Below are 9,352 nucleotides of genomic sequence, written 5' to 3'. Positions count from 1 at the left end.
GCTTACAATTATTTTGCAAAAATATAAATGATGAAGTTATAGTTGCGCTTCTCAACAATTTAAGCAACCATTTGATGTACTAGTGTCCACATTGCAAAATATAGACAACAAATTGAAAGAAGAGGCTACTCTTCTCAAACAAGATTCAAAGCATCGTGTAAAACTACACCCAGGAACCTCAATTGCACCAACTACACACATAGTCTTTTTCAACTGAGGAGGACTTGGAGGAGGTAGAAGCACCACCATTCGAGGAAAACGACATGGTCAATTAGAAGAAAGAAGACCTGTAATTTGCCACAGATGTGAAAGACCAAGACACATTCGTGACTTTTTTTTGAGGAAGAATACAATTTTGTAGAGCAGAAGCATAAAAAGAAGAAGAAAAAGAATCTTTAACTTACAAGAGAAAAACCAACAAGACGACCAACAATTTTTGGTAGAATGTGCTAAGAATCTTTTCCCCATTGTATGTTTTGTGTGTACCATGTCAAAGTTCGGACTAGTATAAAGGAACAAAGGAGGTTCGATCTATTACTATAAGAACTTGAGTAGCCATAGTCCAGCTACACTTAGGAGTAGGTGTATAGGATATGGAGAGTGCAAAGATGCCATCCTTGAAGGGAATATTAAAGAGTCTCAAAGAGTTTAAGAGCGTGGGAATGGTCTCTTGGAAAGAGATTCGGCACCTAACGCTAATGAAAATTGTGTGTAGATTTTTTGAGTCACTTGCAAGAATCCTCTTGTCTTCTCCACTTGTGTCATCATTATCTTTATAACCATGAATACTACTCTCTATCCCCCCATAGCCATTGTGCTAACATTTTAGCAATCCAAATAAAGTAGTAACCTTGCCTTATGCTAGAATAGAGAGGGAAATGTTTTGAATCTATCCATAACTTGCCACCAGCATATATAACATCGTATAGGTAACAAACTTGATTGCTTTAGTCATTTACAAATTCATATAATGGACTGAGTCAAATGGACATGAGGTAGTTTGACAGAAATGTAACCCAAGATTTGTTGATCGGGCTTGTCCTTAAATAGCTTCGTTATTGTTATAGATGATTGGATATGTTCACGTGTCAACCATCTAGCGTGTACAAGAAGAAGAAGAAGAGAAGTTATAATCTTGTACAAAACCCCAAGATACCTAAAATATATATCCAATGAGTCTTGATTTCGAGTATGTGCATGTAGGTGCATGGCAAACATCTTAACAAACTCAACTATGTCGATAGAATTGCTAGGTTCCACGCGAGGAAGTAAGGACTACCATTGTTATGAGCATCTCAAAGAGTTAGAAAACCCATAACTTAACAAAGAACTTCAAATCATTTCCACCGTTGACGACTCTGAGGATGTGGTCACGCATGCATCAGCTATCAATTATCAATAACATGTTCATGCTAAATAACATGTTCATGCTACTGGTGCAACTATGCCAAAAAGACTTGCATAGTTGCATGCAAGACAATTAATCAGTGCAAGTGTGACCATGCAAGAGACAATTCTTGCAAAAATAAATAGCTAATGTGCGTCATGTGGCTACTGCCCCATGACTACAAAATATGCTGCATAATTGTCAAATTCTGCCCGATATGTGAACGGGAATCGAACCCAATCATTGCGAGCCTAGAAAGCTTGAAATAGGTAGTTATCGAGAGAAGAGTGCTGACCTTGTTCTTGAGAGCCTGCACCATCTCAGAGTAATCGGGGTCCAAGATGCCATCTCCAAAGGGGCGGTAGTCAAGGAGAAGTCTGCGCCTGGAGGAGAGGTTCTGGATGCAGGTCTCGAAGACCTCGACGGCAAAGCCGCTGAACTTGCACTCCGTGATCGCATCAGGGCAGCTTACATTCACGAACTGCTTGAAACCCAGCTTGCGGGGCACCCAAATGACCAGCGTTCGATTCTCGCCATATGCATCATCATCCTCAGTCGCCACAACCCCTTCCACCAACACGCACATCACTAATACATAGATCGCCCACATCATCGCTACCTTCTCCATTCTCATCCCTTCCAAGCTCCTCTCCCGAGTCTCCTCTACCCGTTTTAAAGCCCTTATTAGGCTGCTTACATGGAACTGGCTGCGAAAAAAAGGTTGCGGACAAGAAGTTAGGGCTGGTTCACAAAGGGCCGTGGAAGAGGAATCCATATTTTCCTCTTCCGTCCGTTCATGTTCACAATAGGTGGAGTCATATGCAAGAAATGAGCTTTGGGCATGTAATTAGCTCGAAAAGTTCTGCATCTACTCGGATTCAATCCTAGGTGGACGCACAAAATTACCTTTTCTAGACGGAAGCAAATGTCTTCTCGAGGGGGGCACCGGGTTGTCTAAACCCCACGGGCGAGGATTGACAACACAACTGCCAGGTAATGTCAAACCAATAAGCTAAAGACAAAGTATAACGCTACCTATATACTATAAAAGAAGATGTGCTTATTAGTGTGTAACACACGCTCTCCTGTCCCCAAAAATGATAGGTAGACATAGAGGCAATGAGCTATATTATTTGACTTAAGGTTTTTTTGGCCCACATAAGTATTAAGGCCTTAAGATGCCCTCCTCCTCTCCCAACTCCTATTTGACTTTAATAATTTTTTGGCACACACAAGACCTCAGGAGACTCTTCAAAATCCTAGGAAGTGGATCGGATGGAGGACACGTCTACAATCTATTTGTTTTTTAATATTTTTTTAAGATTTTTGTGAAAGGTGTTGATAATTGTGTACCTTTTTCTTTAAAGAGGACCATTGAAATTTGGTCAAACACAATCTTTTTAGTCCTCTTTCACCTTTTTTTTGTTGTTTTAGTTTGTAAAATAGTTCTTTCAGTTAAGAGCATGGGCTCCGTTTTCAATCGATTGAACATTTTATTTATCAGTCAAACCTTATGTTGCACAACTTTTGAGAACTATATCCCTTTACTCTCTCTCACTTTAATGGCTTACATTTCTTTCCTTCAATGTGTGGTTGTGAGGCACAAATGGCTTTGGGGGTCCATTTCTTTCACTCGTGATGGGGGTCATTGAAAACAATGCTCTCGGGTGTGGGGGTCCTCTTTGTGCCTCTCTTCCTCGCCTTCCCCTACTTTCCAAAGCAATGATAATAGCTCTTTGCTCAAACTTCCTCAAGTTTGTAGAGTGGCATAAGCGTTGCCAATTGTGGGATGCGTGCCTTTGCTGACAAGAAAGTGGGAGAGAGAGAGACCTTGAGATTGTGAGAGAGAAAGAGATAAATATCATGAGAGTAGATGCACCATGTTGTCCTCTGCAAAGCTAGCTCACTCTTGTTCTGGGTGCCAAAAATCTACCATAGCCCTAGGTACTACCTTCCACCTATTACCTCACTTATAGACATATATAGAGAGAAGAAGAAGAAGAGGATTTTTAACGTTGTAGGAAACTATCCCAAGAGACCTTAAAGATCTATCCCACAAGGAGACTTCAAGACTTGTTATTCAAGAGGGACATGCATAGGAAGCATAGACCTCAAGAGTTTCACCACATTTTCTCCTACATGGAATCCGCAAAGATTCCACTCAACCAAGCAATTTCAATAAATCGGAACCTCCTCCTACATCAAATTCTTATGGGTGCCACGGGAGGGCGCTTTGAAAAAACATTAAAAATATAATAATATTTTTATATAGAGAGAGAATGAGTTGGGTGGTGGCAGTAGTGGTGGTAGAGGTGATATGGGTCCGCCTGCATAGATTTGGGCAGCGTCATAGCCCCGATCCCAAGACATGGACTCTTGTAGGCACCCAACTGGAAACTTTGCTCAATTTACACCGTCTGCATGACTGGCTCCTCTCCTTCTTCAGCGATCGCCACCGTACCGTCAACCTCTCCCTCATCTCTTCCACAACCTTATTCTTCACTGTGGATCCTCACAATGTGGAGCACATCCTCAAGGGCAACTTCTACAACTATCCCAAGGTACTCCTCTCTCCTTTCTTCTTCCTCTTCCTTTTGCTATGTCTATATTCCCCAACTATCCCAAGGTACTCCTCTCTGCTTTCTTCTTTCTTCTCCTTTTCCCTTGTGCATGCATTTGAGCCTCTTTCTATTGGCATCCTATGTTCGACTCAAATACTACTTCAGATTTTACTCAAAATTTAATCTTTGTTGTTGAAAGCTGGTGATGGCAGGGAGAGAGAGTGTGCCGTGCAATGTATGATTTACTTGGGGATGGCATCCTTAGCTCAAATGGAGAGACATGGAAGAAGCATCGTAAGGTGGCTAGTCTTCAAACAGCAAGGTGCAAGATTTTAGCACAAATGCTCTTAGGGAAGATGCACTCCTTCGCCTTCAGATTCTTGACGCAGTAGCATCCTCATAGAAAGTTGTTAATTTGCAAGTAATGGTCTTGTACCTCGTTCTTTACAGCACAAGCATGCAGATTCACACACACACACACACACACATGCGTGCACACAAATACTTCAGTAGAGGACATTGCCAATGCTTTACAAGTGGTTGCATGCATGCATGCACAATAGCCATGATTAAGTCTCTCAAAAAACCACCAATTGGCATCTACATAACACATGTTGGATTGGTCGTCTAGAGAATGAATCTTGTGCATAGTCTTTGTTATTGACAAGAAGCCTATGTTTTGTGTTGCCATTATTTTCTATCTAAAAACCTTGCAGAGTGGTCAGGATGTAAGGATGCAGAGTTTGAACTACGATTGGACCCTCTTTTGTGCATCCAAAGAGGGGCACATCAAACCAAAAATCTGACTCTCTTTTGTGTATGCGAAGAGGGACGAGGACCCAACAAGTCTCTCAGCACTGATGAAAAAACACACTTCCAAGCTTTGTATGTACCTCAATATCTCTTCCACAAATTCTTTCGGACATCCCATTTTTCGGATGAGGAATCTGAATTCAACCTCAGTTTTCTCAAACTTTCCGCCAGATACCTCCTAATAGCTCTCCTACAATGTTGTTGCAAAACCAAGAAGGATCAAGAATGATAGGTGTCGTGATAGCTCTACAATTTATTTTTCGTGCCACGCATGGATTAATCACACAACTTTGGCAAGCCTCGGGTGTTCTTTAATAACCAAGTTTAAATATATGCTAGAGCCTAGGATTCTATTTCTCATTGTTGCTTTATAAATTATGATGAAGTAACTGCTACTCTAAGTATCACAATGTTGTGCTAGTAAGGTTTTGTTGTTTCAAGCTGCCATGCCTAAACATTAACTTGGTGTCAAAAGTTCAAGCTTTAATAGAGGCTAATGCTCATAAATCTACACTTTTGTGAGAGTTTGTACACTGATGCTTGATTTATGGTTAACCGGATATCTTTATTTATGCTCTGGAATATATTGTAATTTAATTAGCTCATTGTTACACTTCTTTCCAAAGAACATAATATTTTATTGTGATACCACATGTTTTAAAATATTAGTGTCACTTTCTATTTTTCTCTCTCACAAAGAAGCCTCTTATTATGGAATACCCATCAATAGCCTTACTAGACCATAGTTACTTTTCACCTTGTTATTTGTGGGGTGAAGTTTGGAGATGATGGCTTGATGAGCTTGAGCTAAGCTTGAGCCCACCATCTCCATTTGGGAGGTCATTGCTCTACCATCTTGTTACGCATTAGGTATGTCTTTTTCAGAGAGAGTTCACACACAATTTGCACTTAGTCTACAAACGCCACATAGTTGACACATTATGTCTTACAATACACACATGGTTAAGACAATTAAGAAAAAGTGTGTTCACAAATACTTCAACCCACATTCACAAAATCATACACACAACAAAAATCATACACACATCAATTTTTCGAGGAGTAGGGTGCCATCTATAATAGGGTTAGTCTTGTGTGACGTGAGACAAGACCACTACACGGTGGGGACGGCTGCTTGCATATCCGCATATCCCTTGATGTATAATGATCCAAAGAAGAAAACTATGTTTGATGGCAATTGGGTAGGCCCAATTACATACAAATTTTCAAGTCCACTACTTGCAACTCCATAGGATCTTCCACTTCCTGTTGAGTTTCTTTTTGAGATCTTCATGAACACCAGCTCTAGGAGAGAATCTTGAATAAATGTTTGTAGCTAAAGATGCAAGCTTACCTTCAGAGGCATCAGCCCTTGGATGGAGACACAGCCTTCACAATAATTGCTTGAAGTCTGGTTATACACCATGTTGCATCTTGGTGTGAGATGCTAAAGTGGCCCTGTAGAGATTCTGCAAATTTGACCTTGTGTGCCTCTTCATACCAGCCTTAAAACATCTGTGTAATGGAATTGGCCTATTTAACCTCAGAGTAGCGGAAATTAATGAAAGTACCTTTGAGAAATGACTTTGTGAGCATAGCGGGTGAACATAGCTGTAGATAGCAACATAATCATAGCAACTAGTTAACTTGGCATGAACAATACTTTTACAAGAGAGAGAATTTAGAGAACATGACAACAGTTGAGGACCGGATTTATGTGGAGCCGGTCCCCCCTCCAATAGGCATTTGTATTATGATTTCTCCCCATTAATAGAGACTTGTTACAATACAATCTTTGTGTTCCTTGTGACCTAGATGATGCAATGAAGATGGAAAGCTTCATGCTTCACAAACATAACATAACTTGAAGAAAGCTTTAACTATCCCAAGCCTCAGTCCCAAGACCTCAAACACCTTCGAAGATGGAGAGCTAGCAAGGAATGAGGGTAGGGAAGAGGAAGAATAAACATTTCATATGAGAAAGAATTAGTTCCTCACTTATCATAACTCTTGTTGCTAGCATACATAATATCATAGTAATGAAGAAGAAGGAGATGGCAAGCTTAAGCATTGAAGCATGGCTCTTGGTTGGATTTTCACTCCATATCCAAGAGTGTTGGTGTAGGCTCTCAACCTCTACTTGCTTGGAGAAGGAGAGGGAGCTCTTGCACTTTGCATAGCACACAATGAGAGTGTTTGTGAGTGTTTGTGGGTGAGTATACCCCCTAATCAACCCCCTAGCTTGCTTGGGTCGACCCCCCTTGTAGCTCATGCTTGAAGCTCATTGGACCCCTCCAGGCCTAGCCAATCAGAAGCAGGAGGCATTACAAGCAGCAAGGGTAGCCTTGAGACAAGTGTCCCCCTTTCCCCTTTGAGAGAGAAGGCAAGATAAATGCTAAATCAATTAATGCAATCTCCTAAATTATTATTGGTCCCCTTGGGTGGCCAACCAATAGGCTTCAGGAACACCATGAAGGCAACATGAGGAGGAACTTGACAAGTGTCCCTTTTGCTTTCTTGTACCATGCATGCTTTGTGTGAGTGTGTGGGTGTTCTCTCTCATCCCCCCTCATACAGGGCTCGCCCCCTCCTTGTACGGATTGAATCTTTGACTTTTTGACACCTCAAGCCCCGCATGCATAGGCCCAGTTCCCACCAGAAGCTTGGCTCATAAGCACTTTAAGCTTGTTGGGTTGGGTTCTCACCTCAAGTGCAACCCTAGAATCTCAAGCTTGTCAAGCACCTCAAGCATCTCAAGCACCTCAAGCATCTCAAGCACCTCAATCATCAAGCACCTCAAGCACCTTAGTCATCAAGCATGACAAGCAGAACAAGCACCTCGAGCTGGGGCGAGTTCCCACGCCTCAAGCTCAGCCCTAGCTTACATAAGGTCAAAGGCCTTTTACACACATTATTGGAGGTCTTCAATGAAGCTAACCCTAAGGTCTTATGCTCCATTTGTTAGCGTTGCTCTTTGATAGACCATCTCTCATTTGGGCCCCTATAACGTTGGCCCTGTGTTGAGATAGATCTATAAGCACATGTCTATGTCTTAACACTTGTTCCCGTTTATTCTCCCACATTAAGTGATCAATTTAATATGAGAAAATCATTTGGGTTGATTAGATATTAGATATTAGATTTTATGACATTACCTCTGTCTTGAAATCATAATCGTGGAGGAGCATATCATCATCTACTTCCAAGTCTTCGTGGAGCCACATCTTCAGAGGAACTTAAACTTTCATTGATTTCTTGTTCTTTGGATTCCTCCTCTCGAATGGGAGAGAGTCTTCTTCTGGGGATCTCTTCAAGAGGCCTCCTAAGCTCTCTCTCCTCTTGGAGAGGAAGGGAAATTCCATAAGCACTAATTTGTTGAGTAACTTCGGCTTGCAAAGCAGGGTTGCCCATAGCTTGCTGTAACCTAGTGACGAGATAATTCACAAACATGGGAGCATCATCATTAGCACCTTCATGTGCAAAAAGCTGCTCTGCTGGATAAGCACAGAAGAGCCTTAATGTTCAATGAAAATGATTGGGTCTAACTCAAGTTTCCTAAGGCTTGATTAAGGCAAACGACGGGAAAAAATCCTACGGGCCATCAAAAGTATTATGCTAAAGTAGCAAAAAGATACGGCTTTCCAAAAGATACTATGGTCCTTTCCAAAAAGATACTATGGTCCTTTCCAAATCTTGAAGCCCATCAATGAGACGGCTTATCAACTCAAGTTGCCCAACCATTGGCTCATACACAATGCCTTTCATGTAAGCCTACTTAAGCCCTACAAAGGAGAGCCACCGACTGAACCAATTATTGAAGACCCTCCCGAAGTTGAAGACCAAGAAGAGGTGCTACAACCTGAAGCTGTTCTTCATCATGAAGACAAGGTACTACGACATGGTAAGATTATCCGACAGTATCTTATTAAGTTCAAATTATCCTTTCGAAGATGCTAGATGGATGCAAGGAATACAACTTAAGGATAGTATGAACCTTGTCAATGCTTACAATGCTACATTAGAGTAAGAAAATGTACAAATTTCTTTTAAATGACTCATGTCATAGGACGGTGACCTCATACTATCATAGATTAGATCAAGTTTAGGATGCTAGCATAGGGTAGGTTTCCATATGCCTGACAGCTTGGGATCCTCTTAACAAAGAGTTTGGCACTACTTCTAAGAGATCATAAACTAATTTTACCATGCAGTTTACGAGCTGCAAAAAAGAGATGACGAGAAAGTAGTTGTTCACCTTAATAAGTTCCAAGCACTTAAACGCTTACAATTATTTTACAAAAATATAAATGATGAAGTTATAGTTGCGCTTCTCAATAATTTAAGCAACCTTTTGATGTACTAGTGTCCACATTGCAAAATATAGACAACAAATTGAAAGAAGAGGCTACTCTTCTCAAACAAGATTCAAAGCATCGTGTGAAACCACACCCAGGAACCTCGATTGCACCAACTACACACATAGTCTTTTTCAACTGAGGAGGATTTGGAGGAGGTAGAAGCACCACCATTCGAGGAAAACGACGTGGTCAAGTAGAAGAAAGAAGACCTATAATTTGCCACAAATGTGAAA

The 9,352-nt window shown here is 41.1% G+C and overlaps 1 protein-coding gene across 1 annotated transcript; it reads right to left on the bottom strand.

The window, feature by feature from the left end:
- Positions 1 to 985: 985 nt before the first annotated feature.
- Positions 986 to 2,133, bottom strand: LOC147447496 (uncharacterized). The gene is made up of 2 exons (XM_086524338.1): positions 1,683 to 2,133; positions 986 to 1,096 (listed from the first exon to the last, which is right to left on the bottom strand). Exons 1-2 carry the CDS (start codon positions 2,019 to 2,021, stop codon positions 1,082 to 1,084), a joined length of 354 nt encoding a protein of 117 aa, XP_086380464.1. The 5' UTR covers positions 2,022 to 2,133; the 3' UTR covers positions 986 to 1,081.
- Positions 2,134 to 9,352: the final 7,219 nt, after the last annotated feature.

The sequence above is a fragment of the Adiantum capillus-veneris genome, chromosome 11 (assembly GCF_014529385.1).
Source record: "Adiantum capillus-veneris isolate H3 chromosome 11, ASM1452938v2, whole genome shotgun sequence".
Classification (NCBI taxonomy): domain Eukaryota; kingdom Viridiplantae; phylum Streptophyta; class Polypodiopsida; order Polypodiales; family Pteridaceae; genus Adiantum; species Adiantum capillus-veneris.
The sequence above is the reverse complement of the archived record's forward strand: the minus strand, read 5'-3'. Positions and strand labels throughout refer to the sequence as shown.

Bases quoted from the DNA above. Each gene is read 5' to 3' on its own strand.
- LOC147447496 (XM_086524338.1), bottom strand. From the start codon at position 2,021: ATGAGAATGGAGAAGGTAGCGATGATGTGGGCGATCTATGTATTAGTG.